The 22,342-nt window shown below is 40.2% G+C and overlaps 1 protein-coding gene across 3 annotated transcripts in view; it reads left to right on the top strand.

Moving 5' to 3' along the window:
- The window catches only part of ZNF462 (zinc finger protein 462), a 182,113-nt gene that overhangs the window by 145,533 nt on the left and 14,238 nt on the right, over window positions 1–22,342 (top strand). For all 3 annotated transcript variants that reach the window (XM_069765764.1, XM_069765774.1, XM_069765781.1), the window contains exons 9-10: window positions 6,607–6,743; window positions 12,844–13,067. In XM_069765764.1, the coding sequence (XP_069621865.1) occupies window positions 6,607–6,743; window positions 12,844–13,067 (361 nt within the window). The remainder of the gene's footprint in view (window positions 1–6,606; window positions 6,744–12,843; window positions 13,068–22,342) is intronic.

Genomic DNA, 22,342 nt, shown 5'->3' with positions numbered 1-22,342 from the left:
GTGTGCACAATGCCTAACACTAAGTTGCCATGATATTTTAGTAGAAATAACGGAGTAACAGTATGATCCAGAATGTTGGGAAAAGTTGTTGTAGCATTATTATTTTATGGAGAATACAAGTATTTATCAGAATAGACATGTTAGGAATGCCAAAAAGTCCATTTTAAATTTGTCACTGTCGCAGGAAGTCTGGTTTGGATAAAGGGATGTTCTCATCAATGAGCTGTTCTTTTAGAGGGGTTCCACTGCATATGATCTACAGTACCGTTCAAAAGTTTAGAGTCACCCAGACAATTTTGTGTTTTCCATGAAAACTCATACTTTTATTAATCAAATGAGTTGCCAAATGAATTTAAAATCTAGTCCAGACATTGACAAGGTTAGAAAAAAAGATTTTTATTTGAAATAATAATTTTCTCCTTCAAACTTTGCTTTGTCAAAGAATTCTCCCTTTGCAGCAATTACAGCATTGCAGACCTTTGGCATTCTAGCAGTTAATTTGCTGAGGTAATCTGGAGAAATTTCACCCCATGCTTCCAGAAGCCCCTCCCACAAGGTGGTTTGGCTTGATGGGCACTTTTGCGTACCATACGGTCAAGCTGCTCCCACAACAGCTCAATGGGGTTGAGATCTGGTGATCCGCTGGCCACTTCATTACAGATAGAATACCAGCTGCCTGCTTCTTCCCTAAATATTATCCAAAGCAATAGCCTAAAAATAAAGCACTCCCAAATTTCAACAAATATCAAACAATAGAACCACAACGGAAGCTTAGATGCCGATTCTTTGAGCTAGTTGAGAATCTGGAGCATTACATTTGCTGGTGCCATTAAACTCTCAAAATGGCAAGAAAAAAAGAACTTTCACATAAAACTCGACAGTCAATTCTTGTTCTTACAAGTGAAGGCTATTCCATGCGAGAAATTGCCCAGAAACTGTAGATTTCCTACAACGGTGTGTACTACTCCCTTCAGAGGAGAGCACAAACATACTCTAACCAGAGTAGAAAGAGAAGTGGGAGGCCCGCTGCACAACTGAGCAACAAGACAAGTACATTTGAGTCCGTAGTTTGAGAAATCGACGCCTCACAGGTCTTCAACTGGTAGCTTCATAAAAGGGAATCTGTCACCCCAAAATTCGCCTATAAGCTAAGGCCACCGGCATCAGGGGCTTATCTACAGCATTCTGTAATGCTGTAGATAAGCCCCCGATGTCACCTGAAAAATAAGAAAGACAGGTTATATTATACTCACCCAGGGGCTGTCCCGTGGTGGTCCGGTCCAATTGGCGTCGCGGTCTGGGTCCAGTGCCTCCCATCTTCATATGATGACATCCTCTTTTTTGCTTCCTGCCGCGGCTCATCATCGTATGAATATCGGAGGGGCTTGACACGGACTGCGACGCCCATCGGACCGGACCGCACTGGGACCGCCCCTTTGTCAGTATAATATAACCTGTCTTTCTTATCTTTCAGATGACATCGGGGGCTTATCTACAGCATTCCAGAATGCTGTAGATAAGCCCCTGATGCCAGTGGCCTTAGCTTATAGGCGAATTTTGGGGTGACAGATTCCCTTTAAATAGTACACACAAAACGCCAGTGTTAGCATCTACAGTGAAGAGGCGACTCCGGAATGCTGGCCTTCAGGGCAGAGTGGCAAAGAAAAAGCCATATCTGAGACTGGCTAATAAAAGGAAAAGATTAATATGGGCAAAAGAACACAGACATTGGGCAGATGAAAATTGGAAAAAGGTGTTATGGACAGATAAATCCAAGTTTGAGGTGTTTGGATCACACAGAAGAACATTTGTGAGACGCAGAACAACTAAAAAGACGCTGGAAGAGTGCCTGACACCATCTGTCAAGCATGGTGGTGGTAATGTGATGGTCTAGGGTTGCTTTGGTGCTGGTAAAGTGGGAGATTTATACAAGGTAAAAGGGATTTTGAATAAGGAAGGCTACCATTCCATTTTCTCATGTACAGCACCATGGAATCAATGGTGCTATATAAATAAATAATAATAATAATAATTTTGCAATGCCATGCCATACCCCGTGGACAGCGCTTGATTGGAGCCAATTTCATCCTACAACAGGACAATGACCCAAAGCACACCTCAAAATTATGCAAGAACTATTTAGGGAAGAAATATCAAACAATAGAACCACAACGGAAGCTTAGATGCCAATAAAAAACTAAATTTTATTAATAGTACAATTAAAAATTCTATTAGAGTCCAATTACAGTCAGTGGAGATACATGAGACAGAATTATACTGTCTGCTGAGGAAAATACATACAATACCTAATATAAATCATATGATCCCAAATAAATACATATAAAATCCACAGGAATCAATAAAGCATGAGTGTTACACAGTACATCTATATATAAAGGCCATAAGTGTGCCATAAAAGGAGAAATGCCTAAGGGATATGAGCTGGATTAATATGCCTACAAGAGCAATGGCTGCTGACAAATGTCACAGATACCAAGGGTTAAATCAAATGTATGTTGGCAGACAAAGCTAGCCTAACACATAAGGTGTATGAACCTAAAAAATCCCTGAATAATACTACTGTATCTATTCACATAGTAGCCAAAAAGTGCATGTTGTGCAAAAGTGCAAATATATATCCACAGGGGTCAATAAGGCATGAGTGTTACACAGTACATCTATATTATAAGGACCATAAGTGTGCCATAGAAAAAGAAAAAGAAATGCCTAAGGGGATATGGGCTGAATAAATATGCCTAAGAGAGCAATGGCTACTGAAGAGTGTCACAGATACCAAGGGTTAAATAAAGTGTATATTGGCAGACAAAGCTAGCCTAACACATAAGGTATATGAACCTAAAGGATCTCTGAATGATACAGCTATATCTATTCACATAGTAGCCAAAACATGCATGCTGTGCTAAAGTGCAAAGGCATAAATGGAGGTAGGAATGTATTTACCTATAGCAGCAGACCAGTAGATGGATCCCGACGCGCGTTTCGCGGTTAAGCTTCGTCCAGGGGGATAGTTTGGAGACTATATAGATATAGCTGTATCATTCAGAGATCCTTTAGGTTCATATACCTTATGTGTTAGGCTAGCTTTGTCTGCCAATATACACTTTATTTAACCCTTGGTATCTGTGACACTCTTCAGTAGCCATTGCTCTCTTAGGCATATTTATTCAGCCCATATCCCCTTAGGCATTTCTTTTTCTTTTTCTATGGCACACTTATGGTCCTTATAATATAGATGTACTGTGTAACACTCATGCCTTATTGACCCCTGTGGATATATATTTGCACTTTTGCACAACATGCACTTTTTGGCTATTATGTGAATAGATACAGTAGTATTATTCAGGGATTTTTTAGGTTCATACACCTTATGTGTTAGGCTAGCTTTGTCTGCCAACATACATTTGATTTAACCCTTGGTATCTGTGACATTTGTCAGCAGCCATTGCTCTTGTAGGCATATTAATCCAGCTCATATCCCTTAGGCATTTCTCCTTTTATGGCACACTTATGGCCTTTATATATAGATGTACTGTGTAACACTCATGCTTTATTGATTCCTGTGGATTTTATATGTATTTATTTGGGATCATATGATTTATATTAGGTATTGTATGTATTTTCCTCAGCAGACAGTATAATTCTGTCTCATGTATCTCCACTGACTGTAATTGGACTCTAATAGAATTTTTAATTGTACTATTAATAAAATTTAGTTTTTTATTGGCATCTAAGCTTCCGTTGTGGTTCTATTGTTTGATATTTCTTCCCTAAATAGTTCTTGCATAATTTTGAGGTGTGCGTTGGGTCATTGTCCTGTTGTAGGATGAAATTGGCTCCAATCAAGCGCTGTCCACGGGGTATGGCATGGCATTGCAAAATTATTATTATTATTATTTATTTATATAGCACCATTGATTCCATGGTGCTGTACATGAGAAAATGGAATGGTAGCCTTCCTTATTCAAAATCCCTTTTACCTTGTATAAATCTCCCACTTTACCAGCAGCAAAGCAACCCTAGACCATCACATTACCACCACCATGCTTGACAGATGGTGTCAGGCACTCTTCCAGCGTCTTTTTAGTTGTTCTGCGTCTCACAAATGTTCTTCTGTGTGATCCAAACACCTCAAACTTGGATTTATCTGTCCATAACACCTTTTTCCAATTTTCATCTGCCCAATGTCTGTGTTCTTTTGCCCATATTAATCTTTTCCTTTTATTAGCCAGTCTCAGATATGGCTTTTTCTTTGCCACTCTGCCCTGAAGGCCAGCATCCTGAAGTCGCCTCTTCACTGTAGATGCTAACACTGGCGTTTTGTGTGTACTATTTAAAGGGAATCTGTCACCCCAAAATTCGCCAATAAGCTAAGGCCACTGGCATCAGGGGCTTATCTACAGCATTCTGGAATGCTGTAGATAAGCCCCCGATGTCATCTGAAAGATAAGAAAGACAGGTTATATTATACTGACAAAGGGGCGGTCCCAGTGCGGTCCGGTCCGATGGGCGTCGCAGTCCGTGTCAAGCGCCTCCGATATTCATACGATGATGAGCCGCGGCAGGAAGCAAAAAAGAGGATGTCATCATATGAAGATGGGAGGCACTGGACCCGGACCGCGACGCCAATTGGACCGGACCACCACGGGACAGCCCCTGGGTGAGTATAATATAACCTGTCTTTCTTATTTTTCAGGTGACATCGGGGGCTTATCTACAGCATTACAGAATGCTGTAGATAAGCCCCTGATGCCGGTGGCCTTAGCTTATAGGCGAATTTTGGGGTGACAGATTCCCTTTTATGAAGCTACCAGTTGAAGACCTGTGAGGCGTCGATTTCTCAAACTACAGACTCAAATGGACTTGTCTTGTTGCTCAGTTGTGCAGCGGGCCTCCCACTTCTCTTTCTACTCTGGTTAGAGTATGTTTGTGCTCTCCTCTGAAGGGAGTAGTACACACCGTTGTAGGAAATCTACAGTTTCTGGGCAATTTCTCGCATGGAATAGCCTTCACTTGTAAGAACAAGAATTGACTGTCGAGTTTTACGTGAAAGTTCTTTTTTTCTGGCCATTTTGAGAGTTTAATGGCACCAGCAAATGTAATGCTCCAGATTCTCAACTAGCTCAAAGAAAGGTCAGGTTTATAGGTTCTCTAATCAGCCAAACTGTTTTCAGCTGTGCTAATATACTTGCACAAGGGTTTTCAAGGGTATTCTAACCATCCATTAGCCTTCTTACACAGTTAGCAAACACAAAGTACCATAAGAACACTGGAGTGATGTTTTTTGGAAATGGGCTCTATACCCCTATGAAGATATTGCATTACATACCAGACGTTTGCAGCTAAAATAGCCATTTACCACATTAACAATGTATAGAGTGTATTTCTGAATCATTTAATGTTAACTTCATTGGAAAAAAATGTGCTTTTCTTTCTAAAAAAAAAAAAAGGAAATTTCTAAGTGACCCTAAACTTTTGGACGGTAGTGTATTTGTAGTAATTATAGCACAGATAAGTAAATAATACATGCGTAAAACTGCCAGTGGTCCCTTGTAGGAACATCCTAAAACATTTCTCCATCCATAATGCTTTTATCTTAGCAGAAAAAAGGAAGGGGACAAACAAAACAAAAAGTACAAATGTGTTCACCAGTGTAAATGATAAAATTTATATAGTGTGTAAACAGAATGTTTTCTAGAATTAGGGACATTTAAATTTGTAGATAACAAGCAGAGCGTTTCTTGTTTACATACATGCAAAGCATACATGGGTTCTGACAGTTTATAGAAAAAATCACCAAAAGGCCATAAACAGCAAATTTGTGCCACAAACTATTTACCTTTACTATTTTCTTTTATTCCAGCTTTTTTATTATATGGAACTTTCAGGCTCAAACTAGATTTCTGCAGTGCGTCTATTGCAATGGCAGTAGCGTAATCTTGACAGTGTAAAGTATGCACAATGCCAGAATTCCGCTATATTGTCATCACGCGACCATAAGTTTGCCATTTCCATACTGATAGTCACGAGCCGGTTTCTCCTGCTTCTCTCAATGTTCTAATGAGATATGCAGATGAGAAGCAAGTCTGCACTTGCCCAAAACTATGCAAAACACATACTAGGGCTTATGTAACCACCACTACTTAAGTGGGCAAAAGTGTGTATATTTCAGACCGTCAAGATTCAGCTACTGCCATTGCCATACAGGCACTGCAGAAATCTAGTTATATTTTGTGATATGGTTTAGGTTGTGAATGATAGCTGATTCTAGCTACAGTTAGCAGAATTTCCTGGCCAGTAAGGTTGGCCTGTCGGATGAAGTTGTACTTTGCCACTTCTCTACTTCTGTACACATGTAATGAAATAGACATACAGCCCAGGCATCAGATTTCAGATTTATGCGAGCAGGAATCTTTCACCACTTCGGATAGTAGGTCAAATGTCCTCTATTTCTTAATCTCTGAACACATGCTTAATATTAAATTTAACTTGGAGTTATTGTAACACTTACATTGGATACTTCTTTTACATGGTTTAGAGAAGTTTTAGTGACTATGTAACCCAGATATCTTGCTCTTACTTTCACAGATCTGCTTTTACTATGCATGTTGAATCTGGCCATTCCACTTGTCCTGAAGAAGGGCCCAAAGATCTTCGATGTCCTCTCTGTCTATATCATACCAAATATAAACATAACATGATAGATCATATCGTCCTTCACAGAGGTAAATGATGTATTCCGGGATGCATGTTGAATCATGTTAATTCACTAATTATTCCACCTCATATTTTTGGAAAGCATATCTTAATTATTTGCTTCTCATGAATTCATATCTTATATATTTTACTTGAGTAAACTAATAACTTAAAGTATACTCGTGACATAATAAATATTCTCCTGGCTGGAAATATAACGTTGCAGAAGATATTTTATTGAAATCATTAGTAGAAGTATTTTCTCTAAGCAGCACTGAGAAACTCTAGTATAACAAGAAAGCAAACTTCAGTACACACCTTGTAGTGTACCACCACACCATGCTACCTTTCACGCACAAGGTGCCAATATTTAAATTCAAGCTTTAAAAGTAAAAAAAACATACAATACATGAATATATCAAGCTTTTCCTAAATATATAAAACTAGTAGATACCTTGTCCCAGAACAGTGACTGTAATAGAAAATGCATCACTCCACCCTGCCTTGATACTGCCCTTATCACGCTCTACATCCCTGCTTCAATTTGAGCGGCGAATATAGCAGGAACGGCCGGCAACAGGTTGGTGAAGAAGCAACTGAGCCAAACGCGCAAGTTAGTGTAGCGGGAGCCTCTCTCTGAGGGCACGGCACGTTGGAGTGAGTTCGATGTATGCGCTGACTGTGAGTGTAGCAAGAACCGCTCTCCGCTACATTGGCGAGTGGGTGACATGGCATGGTTGTCCCTCAACTCCTATTCCTCGGCTAGTGAATGTGGGTTACAGCGTCCTCTACAGTATAAACAATTAGATGTCAGGTCCTCCTCTATTGCCAACATTTACAAATGTCTTAGTATATCATTTGATCATACAACCACCGGCACAGGACATGCCACCATGCATATATATCAGATATACATCATAATAATTAACATCTACTAACAATTGCCAATTCTACTGTGTCTGTTAAGAGTTCTAGGGTCACCTGAGTATTCTAGGTGGGATCTAAACATTATCGGTAAAAAAAAAAAACATAGCATTTTTGTCAATTTCTTTACCTATCTAATACAGGCAGAATAGGGTGATGGCTTCTGGAGACAATCCTTTTTGTTTATTGCCCTTTAAAAACTCCTCAAAGCGGTCTCGACCATGTTCCCTCTATTGGTGACCTAAATGTACAGTATTTTTACAAAAATGCTTTTGGAATTGAAAGATTAAGAATCTGCCCTACAAATCCTCCTTGCAGGTTTTCAGCCTTTATTTCAGTGGCAATTCTCTCTTAGATACCATACTATAATTTTTTGTTTCATTTTTAGTTGTTTAGATGAATAGGTGGCATTTGTATGATGTGCACAGGGTAAAGTTGCTCTCATGAATATAGACAATGACCAATACTACTAGTAAAGGAACGTAGCAATTTTTATAGGATCACAAACAAGTGGTTGCCAAACATGTAAATTCAAAAGCCAGAAAATGTAAAGTAGATGATTGTTTAATGCGGTGAATTATAAAATTATGCTTTTAGTCAAATGTCCTCTAATGTGCTGTACTTGTGGCACCACTGCTGTCTTTGCAATGTTAATTCTCTGCAATCCTATTAAGAGCTGTGGCTTCTTGTTTTGCATCCATCTGAAAAGAGTACAAGGCAGATAAAACAGGTAATCCAACTCTCTTGTAAATCGATGCCACATTTGACATCATTTAATTTGACAGTACAAAGGGCATTTAGGGAAATGGCTGGACCACTCGTGTAGCTGCAGCATAGTTACTAGGAATGATGTAAGCTAATATTTCAAAACTTCTATCAAAAGTTCTTTTAACTTCATTTATATTTGTAAATCTCTACATCATTTATCACAAAATCAGTCCATATCTCTTACTGTGCAAAAATATCAAGCAGGTGTGGACAAAAATGCTTTAAATGAAGATTGCTCTCAAAAACTGAAATGTTAATAGATTATTTTAATCAGCTAACAAAAGGCAAAGTGAATGAACAAAAGAGAAATCTACGGTAAATCAAATCAATATTTGTGATTCTCCTATTGCCTTCAAAAGCGCATTAATTCTTCTAGGTACACTTGCACAAAGTCAAGGATTTTGTAGGATTATAGTCATGTGTATGAGTAATCAATTATATAAGGGGTGGTTATGATCATCATTTGCACATGAAGGTTGAAACATAGTCCTTATCAGAAACAGATGTGTGAGAGGTTTAAAACTGTGCGACGAACAGTCAAGCTCTGTTACAAAGGCGAGGTTGTGGTAGAACATTTCATGTCACAGGTCATTCAGAATGGCAGGACTGAGCACAGCAACAAGATTCAAGGTAGTTATACTTTATTATCAAGGTCTCCCTGTCATGACTCTGACAGGATGGTTCCGCCTCCATTCTGGTCAGGTCAGGGTTAATTCTAGTCCGCTTCTCTTTGGTTCTTGGGTGGCTATTTAATGTTGGTAGTTCTTGGGTTTGGTGTCGGTAATACTTCCCTATTCTCAGTTTGTGGTTGCTGACCCAGGTTAACCGTCTGTAATCGTGCCTCTGTTCATGTGAGTTTTTGCTGTGTATGACCCGGTTTGTCCTCTGACTTTTGCCTCTGTATCCTACCCTCTTGTACTGCCCTGTCTTTCCTGGTTTTATGACCCCTTGGCTTGTCTCGGTTTACTCTCTGTCTAATCCCTTGGTACCACGCTCTTGTCTGGTTTTGACCCTCGGCTCTCTTTTGACTATGTTTACATTCTGAGCCCTGTACTCCGTGCCCTCAGCTGCCTTCCCTGACCGCATGCAAGGTGACTCCCCCCCTGTTATCACGTGACTGCTTTGTTCCAGGTCCTGAGCTCACTGCTTAGTCTCAAGTCCTTGCGCACTGAGTGCCTTGTTCCCCCTACTCCCTGTGCTCGTTCCCGTTCCCTCTGTTAGTGCTCCCTAGGCTGCGCCAGTGACATTGTCAGTGTCATTACACTCCCCTTATCAAAGATTTTAAATCAGACTGGGGTTTCAACATGTTCTGTTCAAGCTCTTTTGAAGAAGCACCAAGAAATGGTCTATGTTGAGAACCCAAGAGAAGAAAATGTCCAGCTTCACCAAATCCGTGAAAAAAAGTTTTCTTTATTCACAAACTTAAACATGGAGGATACAAACTTCAGCACAAAACATATGGGTAAGAATCTCAACGTGTTTCTGGAGACTAAGCTCCCTTAATCATGAATAAAGAAACCTTTTTTTTCAAGGATTCGGTGAAGCTGGACATTTTCTTCTCTTGGATTCTACATGCCTGGACACAGCGGATCTGTGCTCCCGAAACTCAGCTTATGCATCACGGCTGAGCTAGTTTATATTCCTTCTCTTCAATGTTGAGAACCGCAGACACAGTCGTCCAAAGAAATATAGTGCTGCAGATGAAAGATAAATCTTCCTTACTTCCCATCAATATCGGAAGATGTCCAGCAGTGCCATCAGCTCAGACCTGGCAGAAAAATAGTGCGTCCTATTTATATCCATCCACTGTTCGGAGAAGTTTGGCTGGAATTGGTCTTGTGAGAATTGTGGCCAAAAAAGTCATACCTTCATCATGGAAACAAGGCCAAGCGACTTAACTATGCACAACTACATAGAAACTGGAATCCAGAAAAATGGCAGCAGGTGCTCTGGACTGATCAATCAAAAAGAAGGCAGTTTGTTAAACAAAGGGTTGGAGAGCAGTACATTAATGAGTCTGCAGACAACAATGAGTATGGTGAAGGTTTCTTGCAAATTTTGAGGCAGCATTTCAGCAAACAGAGTTGGGATTTGGTTAAGATTAATGGTGTCCTCATTGTAGATAAGTATAGGCAGATACAACAACCCTAAACATACAGCAATATCAGTAAGAAGTATCTCCAGTGTAATTTAGATCAAGGGCTCCTGAAAGTGAGGATATGGCCCCCAGAGAGTCCTGATCTCAACATCGTTGAATCTGGGATAACATGAAGAGAAAGAAGGAATTGCGTAAGCCTCCATCCACAGAAGATCTATGGTTAGTTTTCCAAGATGTTTGGAACAAACTCCATTCCAAGTTCCTTCAAAAACTGTGCTAGTGTACATAGAAGAATTGATGATTTCATGCTGTTTTGAAGGCAATTGATGGTCACACCAAATGTTGATTTGATTTACATTTTTCTTTTGTTTTGTTTTTTCACTTAGCATTTTGTTAATTGCTAAAAATAAACTTAATATTTCTATTTTTGAAAGGATTCAAACTTTGCATCATTTTTACACACCTGTCCTTTAGCATGGTACTGTACATGAGTTTAATGGGCTGTCTCCAAAAGACAAACACTATCTATAGAACCAGCTAAAGTTGATGAAGGTCATATAGGGAAGGTCTTACAACGTCTGGCTCTAGCTCTTGCAGACCTAGTCTGTACAGAGTCTTCAGAGGAAATGTCTGTTAGATGTAGCTTCCTCTTTTTTAGGTGTGTATCTAAATATATACATTGAATTCATATTTATAACGCAGCTAATTTCATTTTTTTCTGGGAGTGGGTGAGACTTATTTGAACTAGCCTGACCTTCTGCTATGGCTTGTTACATACATAAATGCTGCAAAAGGAGAAAAAAGGGAACAGCAATCAACTGCAATGTCGAAAGAATGTTAACAACCAATCACAATGTGGATTTTATTTAAGGAAAATTAAACTGTGTGCTGATTGGCTGTTATAGTTGACAAAGACAGTTTAACTTCTAGTTCATACACCTGCCTCTTTCCAGCTAGTGTATAAATGATAATTTGCACCAAATACGCAGTTTACATGAGGTATGTTTCGCAGATGTGATGCGTTTTTGCGGGATGTCTCTGAATTGATTAGTTCAGCATTAGGCTATTCTACATAGTAGAGTAATACACTATTGTGGCGTATGCCAGTCCATCACAGGCAAAAGAGGCACTTTTCTGGCCTCCAGCATGAGAATAGAGGTCCGTGGGCTTATACACCAATAAATACACAAAACTGACACTAAATACACAATGTGCCTGCCGTAAGTGCTACAGTACAACCGTCATACAGCTTACAGTATAATGCACTGTGAATTCAGCCTATAAGCCATGTTATTTTATAGGTAGTATTCCAACTAGATCCTGAAGTTCACACAGGTCTCTTCACGTATGATGGTATTAGGGATGTAATATACAACCATTGGGAGCTTCTGCACATTTTGCATTGTCCTCTCATTAACTAAATCTCTTTACTGACGAAAACAGCAGTCTGTAAGGGGTAGTCCCATCTCCAAGATCCTATCCCAATATTTAATAGGTGTAATAATAATAATATTAGCAAATACCTCCAATTAGGAATGTAGAATAGTTCTCCTGATTCGCTATGTCGCTTACCCCATGTGCAGGGCATTGTAGTAGCTTAGGTATCCATGTTTATGACCACTAGCAACTAACTGTGACTATATGAGTTGTTGTAACCACTGATATCTAAGCTACTGCAATGCCCTGGACGTGGGGTAAGTGACATAGCAAATCAGAAGAACTATACTACAGAGGAATTTGCTAATATTATTATTATAAGTACTATGTAGTGGGATAGGATCTTGGAGATGTGAATATCCCTTTTAAGTTCCTCTGACCCCTCTGTTCATGGCAGAAAGCCCACATAATAAGCCATTACATTGTCAGATGAGTCAAGTAATCTTAATACCCTTACCATAAATCCAGTTTTGCATAAAAGTGGCATCTCCAGATTGCTTTGATGTTGGCAAATATCTCTGCACATATGAAATCTCATAAAAGAAGCCTGACTAACAGAAAAATACCTCCATATGGGGACGGTCATAAACTTCGATTGGCAGCATAGCTTTTAACTATAAACAGTGCCACCAAACTACTCAACAGAAAGGCTGTTGTTTTAGTAGAACCTTCCCAGCAGATCTACTCTAGCCTCAGGTTTCTTGTTGTTTTAGCCACCTTTTTGTTTGCGGGTACCCGAACGATGACATAATTGATACACACTACAGCACAAAATATTTAGTCGCTGTAACAGTTATTGTCGGAATGGGATACATTGTCCACAAACAATAGAACTGGCATGAATATTGATGTGTCATTGTTTTGTACATTGCTTCAGTGTCTCCTTTATGTCTTCATTGCAGAAGAGAGAGTCGTTCCTATAGAAGTTTGTCGTTCCAAGTTATCAAAGCAACTGCAGGGAGTTGTGTTTCGGTGTGATAAATGCACTTTTACCTGCTCGAGTGATGACAGCCTGCAACAGCACATAGAAAAGCATAATGAATTGAAGCCCTACAAGTGTCAGCTGTGCTACTACCAAACCAAGCTAAATGAAGAACTAGATAGCCATCTAAGAGAGGAGCATAAGGTAGGCGCTAACCTACTTTTCTACATTGTGCATTCACTTTTTTAGTAAATTCCCTTTCCTAGAGACTATACCGAAGTTTAGAATTCTGCAATTTAAAAATATAGATTTACGAATGACTTCATATGGAAAAAGTAAGTTATTGTGTAAAATGAAAAATATCTACATGGGTCAAGTACCATTCAAAGTTTGGACACACCTGTTCATGCAACAGCATTCTTTGTTCTTATTGGATGGAATATGCACAATTTAGATTGAAGGAAACAAAACTCGAAGGAACACATATGAAGACAAGGAGTAAAGAACACTTGTGAAATAAACCAAAATATGTCTTAAAATTTTAGATTCCTCAAAGTTCCTCCTTTGACAGCTTTGTACACCCTAGCCATTCTTTTAACAGTTTTATCAGGTAATCATCTGGAATGGCTTTCCAACAGTCTTGAAGGAGTTCCCAGAGGTGCTGAGCGCTTACTGGCTTCACACTGCTGTCCAATTCATTTGAAACCTTCACAATTGGTTTGAGTTACAGTGGAGGCCATGTTTTCTGACACAACACTCCATTTTTCTTCTTTAGTTACATAGCCCTTACATAGTGTTTTATAGTGCAGAATTCTGTGGCATCTGTGCTGGGTAAGTGTGCCTTGGATTTAAAATAAATCAACTGTTAATAGCACCCCCCAAATCATCAACCCTTATCTTCCATGTGTAGGAAACACACACATAAAAAAAATCCACTTACCTTTTGAGCTTCTTACATATGACATGGCAGTTGGTACCAACAATCTCACATTTTGACACTGCTCATTTCCACTTCTGTAATGTTCACTCTTTGTGTCACGTGGCCCAAACAAGTCTCTTGCTCTTGTTCTTGATTGCAGTCCTCCGTAGTGGCTTCTTTACAGCTATTTGAATATAAAGGGCTGCTTCTCACGGTCTCCTCTGAACAGTAGATGTTGAGATTTGTCTGCTACTTGATGTCTGTGTATCAATTATGAGTGCTGTTGTCTGAGGTGCTGATAAATTTTAGTTTCTGAGGCTGGTAACCTTGATGAACTTATCCTTTGCAGCAGATGTAATTCTTGGTCTTCCCTTCCTGTTGTGGGCACAACGGGCTCACCAGAGTTGATGTGCAAATCCGGATTAGAGGTGTGATGAACGAGCTCAGAGAATCAATTCAGTTCACGCACACACATAGTGTTCCAGCATAAAATTCCATTTTAATGAAATGCAGGTGGGGTTTTATACACCCCTGGTAGAAAGGGCTTTATGCCAACAAGCAAGAAACTGTTTTGTGGGATTCAGAGATAGTTGTGTCTAAGTGTCTGGTTTGATTTAGAATCTCATGGACGTGGAATGTGTGGGGGAAATTTTCTGTGTAAAAGTGCTTCGTGATAGATTTAGAGCATAAAATGGATCCTGATTTCCCACACTGCAATTGTTCTCATTGAATCCAGTCTCATTTTAGCGATTGATAGTTTTCATGACTCCACTTGAGGATCCCTTCAAGTTTCTAGCAATTTTTCAGATTGACAGATATTCAGAACTTAAAGTAATGATGGACTGTTATTTCTCGTTACTTTTAAGTGGTTCTTGCCATACTCTGGCTGACTACAGTTGTGAAATAGGGCTCAGCACTTTATGTACAGTACAGACCAAAAGTTTGGACACACCTTCTCATTTAAAGATTTTTCTGTATTTTCATGACTATGAAAATTGTAAATTCACACTGAAGGCATCAAAACTATCAATTAACACATGTGGAATTATATACTTAACAAAAAAGTGTGAAACAACTGAAAATATGTCTTATATTCTAGGTTCTTCAAAGTAGCCACCTTTTGCTTTGATGACTGCTTTGCACACTCTTGGCATTCTCTTGATGAGCTTCAAGAGGTGGTCACCGGGAATGGTCTTCCAACAATCTTGAAGGAGTTTCCAGAGATGCTTAGCACTTGTTGGCCCTTTCGCCTTCACTCTGTGGTCCAGCTCACCCCAAACCATGAGGTCATCTGGCGTAGCACCCTATCACTCTCCTTCTTGGTCAAATAGCCCTTACACAGCTTGGAGGTGTGTTTGGGGTCATTGTCCTTTTGAAAAATAAATGATGGTCTAACTAAATGCAAACCTGAATGAATAGCATGCCGCTGCAAGATGCTGTGGTAGCCATGCTGGTTCAGTATGCCTTCAATTTTATAAAAAGGATTTATAAAAATAGACAATTCGGCAACTGTAAAACGGAGGGTGTCATCTATGTCTGTACGTGCTCTTGCCCTATGGACTACGTAGGAAAAACTAAGCGACAGCTGCGGGTCAGAATGGGCGAGCACCTAGGAGACATAAGACATAGGCGAGACTCTCCGCTAGCCAGACATGTCAACTCTGTGCACAATGGGGATGTTGACTGTATCTCGTTTAAAATCATTGAGGTAGTATATCCCTCCATCAGACAGGGCGATTGGGACAATAAGATCCTTCAGCGAGAATGTAGATGGATCTTCTGGCTGGAGAGTATGAGCCCTGGTGGACTCAATGAACAATTGACATATACCTGCTTCGTTTAGGACTGCTCGTGTGAAGGATTTTAATTTCGGTAGATAATCCTTTTGGTCCATCTTTTTTTGACTGATTGTGAAGTCCAAGGATACTGTAGGTTATTTTTTTCCCTGCAGTGTTACCTCCATCAATAAAGGCCAGATGGCCTCTGAGTGTGGGCATTGATGCCCTCTGGCAAAAAATACGATACACAGAATACAGTGGTGTGTGCGGAGGTATACACACTGAATGGCTGCAATGTACATGAGACAATTTGGTGTCCTTTTAGGCACGTAAAGATCGTACCATACGGAATACTACTGAGTATGGCACAAATAGCGCAGTGCATTATAGAACTATATTATATGAGTATGGACTCGGTGCTAATGAGCACGCACTACACATGTGCCAAAAATATGAGCCATAAATATTGAACTACTATTATGACGTGATACCCGGGAATGACATCTAGCCGATAGATAGGCTGGCATAAGACTAGGCTTAAAGTAGTGCGCATGTCAGCACTGGCTGACACGCATTTGCGCTCCACTATTTTGGGAGCGCTGAAAGGCATGTGATGAGGGGGCGGGAGTTAGCCCCAACGTGCATAATAAGCGCTTTCAAGTAGCGCTGGCACAGCGCACCGGCGACTTGCATTTGTGTCCCACTCCCTTAGGAACGCTTGAAACTAAACAAATGGTGGGGCGGGCTTTAGCCTCATGTGTACAATGAGCTCGTTGAAGTAGCGCGAGTACTGCGCATGTCGATATGGGTGACACGCAGTTTGCGTTTCATTCTAGTCGGGAGTTCCGGGATGGTCATGTGATAGTGGGGAGGGACTTAGCCCCACGATGCATAACAAGCGCACGCTAAGTATCTAAGAGCGGCGCCGACACTCTGGAACGTCGCTATTTAATATGCAGAACAGACAGCTGTTTCTAAACATTACGGTACTATGAGTCATTAAGTATAGCGCGGCCACCTTCGCACGCTGATATCCACTTCCTGAGCCATTGCTGCTGCACCCTAATTTATCCCCTGATGAGCCCCTATACTGGGAAGGGGCGAAACGCGTAGGGATGGCGAGATGGGACGAACTATTTCACATACTCAGATAAGTTTTTCTTTTTATCTGTCACGGCAGACCGAGCATAGCACTCATCTATAAGAAAGTAATGAGGGATTGGCCTCAGTTGCTTTGGGCTCTTATATGCATTGGTCCAATCTAAATGAGAGACCCTATATGCGATACCTGTTATAGCAAACATTTTTTCATTTGTTTCTTATTATTTTTTCTTGTTCCGTTTCATATTTTGCTTATTTTTTATTTCTGATATCTGATGCTGAGCTCACATGGTAGTCAGGGTGTAAACTTATATATCACCCTTATAAATGAGCTCTCATAGGACCGAGCATAGCATTGACCTATATGAAAAGAACGAGGGATTGGCCTCAGGTGTGTTGGGATCCTTTATGTATTGGTCCAATCTAAATGAGAGACACCATATGCGATACCAGATATAGCAGACATTTTTTCATTTGTGTTTTTTTATTTTTTCTTGTTCTGTTGAATATTTTGCTTATTCTTTTCTGATACATGATACTGAATCGGTATGGTATATAGGGTGTAAAAGTATATATCACCCAGACAAACGAGCTCGCATAAGATCGGGTATTGCATTTATTTATGAGAAAGCAATGAGGGATTGGCCTCAGCTTTATCGGGCTTCCTGGTGCATTGGCCCAATTTAAATGAGAGACACTATATGTGATACTTGATATAGCAGATATCTTTTCATTTGTGTTTTATCATTTTTTCTTGTTTTTTTGAATATTTTGCTCATTCTTTATCTTTGACATCTTATACTGAATCCGTATGGCATCCAGGGTGTAAACTTATATATCACCCAAACATATGAACACCTACTGAGTGATCTAATGTATCTGCTATTCCGGATTTGAGACACCTTATCTAGGTATCTGCTTTGTGTATGGGTCCTGTGTATAGGTCTGCCTTTATGACATGTAGGTCATAATGTACTAACAAAAACAGTGACACATTGGTACATATACTAGAGGTGTCTATTCCCTATGACCTCTGAGTATTTATGAGCACAATATATCTGAGCTCTACTGTACCCCATTATTTTGATCTTTGATCATTGCTCGTGTATCATCACTCATATTTTAAGAACATTTATTCATCGAGCAATATCTATACTATTTTTTGCTGATATAGCTTTGGGGTACACGCAATTAGTGGACTTTTACGCAGCACTATCTTTTGCTGCGTTGCTTTTAGTATGTTTTGTTACACTTTTTTCACTTTTTTTACACTTTTTTCACGTTTTTGGTTAGTGTGACCTTTTGGTCAATTTGTGTGTATGTCTGTGGGGACCTGGGCGTGGGTAGTTGGTAGGGCCCAGTAGGGCTAGAAGGGACAGTCGATGTGGAGCGGGGGCGCCACATCGAAATTTAGGGTGCCAACCTCCGCTGTTAGGTAGGCCACTATAGGGCCACCTAACAGGGACTGTGTCAGGAATACATTTGTTACTACTTCCTGAATTTTTCCTAGCCTACCCAAACCCAGGTGGTTGATGTTGGTAGCATACATTTAAGTATATTTAATTGTCTATGAGAATTTTAGATATTAATAAAGTATTTTTTTAGGATATTTCGTTTCTTTTTGGTTGTCCGAATAAATCCCCAACAGTGTCACCAGTAAAGCCCCACACTATCACACCTCCTCCTCCATGCTTCTCGGTGGGAACCAGGCATGTAGAGTCAATCCATTCACCTTTTCTGCATCGCACAAAGACACTGGTTGGAACCAAAGATCTCAAATTTGGACTCATCAGACCAAAGCACAGATTTCCACTGGTCTATTGTCCATTCCTTGTGTTCTTTAGCCCAAACAAGTCTCTTCTGCTTGTTGCCTGTCCTTAGCAGTGGTTTCCTAGCAGCTATTTTACCATGAAGGCCTGCTGCACAAAGTCTTCTCTTAACAGTTGTTGTAGAGATGTGTCTGCTGCTAGAACTCTGTGTGGCATTGACCTGGTCTCTAATCTGAGCTGCTGTTAACCTGCGATTTCTGAGACTGGTGACTCGGATAAACTTATTCTCAGAAGCAGAGGTGACTCTTGGTCTTCCTTTCCTGGGGCGGTCCTCATGTGAGCCAGGCTCTTTGTAGCGCTTGATGGTTTTTGCAACTGCACTTGGGGACACTTTCAAAGTTTTTCCAATTTTTCGAAATAACTGACCTTCATTTCTTAAAGTAATGATGGCCACTCGTTTTTCTTAGGCTAGTTTCACATTTGCGTTTTTAACGCAAACGCAGGTGGTGCAAAAAACGCATGTAAACGCGTGCAAACGCTGCGTTTTTAGACACATGCGTTTTTGCATGTGGTAAAAAAATTCGGCGTTTTGACGCGTTTACATGCGTTTTTTCCTGTGTTTGCGTTTTTGAAACGCATGATGAGAAGTGTGTGACAGCTGCCAATCATCAAAATCAACTAGAAAACCCACTATAAACAGAAATGGTTAGGGTTAGGATCCCTAGGGTTAGGGTTAGGATCACTAGGGTTAGGATTAGGATCCCTAGGGTTAGGGTTAGGATCCCTAGTAACCCTAGGGATCCTAACCCTAACCTTAGGGATCCTAACCCTAACCCTAGGGATCCTAACCCTAACCCTTAGGGTTAGGATCCTAACCCTTAGGGTTAGGGTTAGGATCCCTAGGGTTAGGGTTGGGGGGTGGCCTATCAGTGTGTATTCTTGTGTTTTTCTATTTAAAAACGCATGCAAACGCATGTGCTTAAAAACGCATGCGTTTACATAGACACCTACTCACCTACTGTATCCTCACCCATCCCTTGTAGATTGTGAGCCCTCGCGGGCAGGGTCCTCTCTCCTCCCGTACCAGTTGTGACTTGTATTGTTAAAGATTATTGTACTTGTTTTATTATGCATACCCCTCCTCACATGTAAAGCGCCATGGAATAAATGGCGCTATAATAATAAATAATAATAATAATAATAATAATAGACAGCAATACGTTTTTTTGCGGCAAAAAAAAACGCAGCTAGAAATTACTACAGGTTGCATTTCTGCAACAAAACGCAAGCATAGAAACGACGCATGCGTCGTCAAAACGCGGCAAAACACATGCAAAAAAAGCATGCATTTTTAATGTTAAGTATAGAAAAAAAACGCATGCTTTTTTTGCGCTAAAACGCAGCGGCAAAAAACGCAAATGTGAAACCAGCCTTAGCTGCTTTTTGCCATAATACAAATTCTAACAGTCTATTCAGAAGGACTATCAGCTGTGTATCCACCAGACTTCTGCTCAACACAACTGATGGTCTCAACCCCATTTATAAGGCAAGAAATCCGACTTATTAAACCAGACAGGGCACACCTGTGAAGTGAAAACCATTTCCGGTGACTACCTCTTGAAGCTCATCAAGAGAATGCCAAGAGTGTGCAAAGCAGTCATCAAAGCAAAAGGTGGCTACTTTGAAGAACCTAGAAAATAAGACATATTTTCAGCTGTTTCACACTATTTTCTTAAGTATATAATTCCACATGTGTTAATTCACAGTTTTGATGCCTTCAGTGTGAATTTACAATTTTCATAGTCATGAAAATGCGGAAAAATCTTTAAATGAGAAGGTGTGTCCAAACTTTTGGTCTGTACTGTATGTACCAACACTTCCTCACTATTTCTGAACACCAGTATATAAATGAACTCTTAACAAGGCATACCAGTTCTTGGAAACCCTTCTAGGTGACTACCTGAAGAACCTGCTTAGGAAAATGTTCATATTCCAATAAGAACAAGAAATACCATTGTATAAACATGTCCAAGAAAATCCCATTATCTAGGAAGAAGTAATTTTTCTTATGGGAATTTGTCACTAGGAAAATGGGGCTGTATCTGGGGCCACAAAATAATATGTCTAGACTCACAGAGCACAGGTATATATTTGTGAGTGTTAAAGGGTTTTTTCACCTTTGAGTGTTACTTTAAGGGGTTGTCTCACCTACTTAAAAGGGATATCCAAGACTTTGTGAAAAGCAAAAAATGTCCCTAAGCACTAACAGGCAGATAGTTTCTACTAACCTGCCTGTTGTGCCCAGCACTATTCTTCGCTGACACAGAGTGGTCACCGATCACTGCTCCTAGCGATTAAGCTGATGTCACGTTGACAGGCTGGCAGATTCTTTTCTGTCCTATGTCGATGATGCAGGACTTCTGACGTCATTCTGATTGACAGCTGGCTCCCCCAGTTAGGCAGTGGGGATTCGGAGGTCAATCAGAATTACGTCGGCAGTCAACAGAGTGGAGCGGAAAAGAAGCCATCCCTCTGTCAACGTGACTTCAGCAGCGGCAGCTAAATCGTCAGCAGGAGCGGTCGGTCACTGCTCCATGCTCGCGAAGAATGGCATCTGGCCCAACAGGCAGGTAGGTAGGTGTTTTTTCGCAGAGTCCAAGATATCCCCTTTAAGAGGGGAAAAAGTGTAAAGTGCTTGTGAAAACAAGCAGCTTGGCAATTTATCTCATATTAGCAATCCTCTCCATTTTCAAGCACAGAGCTATTTTTAATTTTATAGTCTCCTTCTCCTTGCCTAGGTTACAGACTATCTCTACAATCTTGTAAGCAAAGAGTGCAGTGCTTACAAGCTCTTTCCAGTAGAACTTGTAATGTTTGCTCTGAAGCTAGCCAAATCATTGGATCCATCCAGGTTACGTTTCCCCTGCGATGTTGCAAAGGTAACATTACCTTTGCTAGCAGCACTGGATAGTGCGCCATGTGGCGCATCAGCGTTCTGATGGTGGTAGTCCAAACTGCCAATTATTAGGATCAAGGTCCTTTATGGCAGCAGAGACATGTGCTCCTAGAGACTGAAAGTGAGAAAACCACTTTAAGGGCTAAATGATACATATAATTGTATCATATGTGGTGCTACATGTATTGTTCCTGTTTTAGTGTTTTTACTGTGCTCTTATTGCAAACATACTTGCAATATTTTATTATTTTACCTCTTCTAAGCAAAATCACAATATTTTCCATGATACCAATTATCATTTTGTGGTCGGTATAAGTTCTTCTATATCATTTTTCTAACAAGCTTCTCAGTAGCAAACTATGGAGATGGTCTTTACACCCATTGCCAACGTTACATACACTACCGTTCAAAAGTTTAAGGTCACGCAGACAATTTTGTGTTTTCCATGAAAACTCATACTTTTATTAATCAAATTAGTTGCCAAATGATTTGAAAATTTAGTCCAGGCATTGACAAGGTTCGAAAAAAAGTTTTTTATTTGGAATAATAATTTTCTCCTTCAAACTTTGCTTTCGTCAAAGAATGCTCCCTTTGCAGCAATTACAGCATTGCAGACCTTTGGCATTCTAGCAGTTAATTTGCTGAGGTAACCTGGAGAAATTTCACCCCATGCTTCCAGAAGTCCCTCTCACAAGTTGGTTTGGCATGATGGGCACTTTTTGCTTACCATGCGGTTAAGCTGCTCCCACAACAGCTCAATGGGGTTTAGACTGGTGACTGCGCTGGCCACTCCATTACAGATAGAATAACAGCTGCCTGCTTCTTCCCTAAATAGTTCTTACATAATTTGGAGGTGTGCTCTGGGTCATTGTCCTGTTATAGGATGAAATTGACTCCAATCAAGCGCTGTCCACAGGGTATGGCATGGCGTTGCAAAATGGAGTGATAGCCTGCCT

This window comes from Ranitomeya imitator, chromosome 1 (assembly GCF_032444005.1).
Source record: "Ranitomeya imitator isolate aRanImi1 chromosome 1, aRanImi1.pri, whole genome shotgun sequence".
NCBI lineage: Eukaryota > Metazoa > Chordata > Amphibia > Anura > Dendrobatidae > Ranitomeya > Ranitomeya imitator.
The sequence above is the reverse complement of the archived record's forward strand: the minus strand, read 5'-3'. Positions and strand labels throughout refer to the sequence as shown.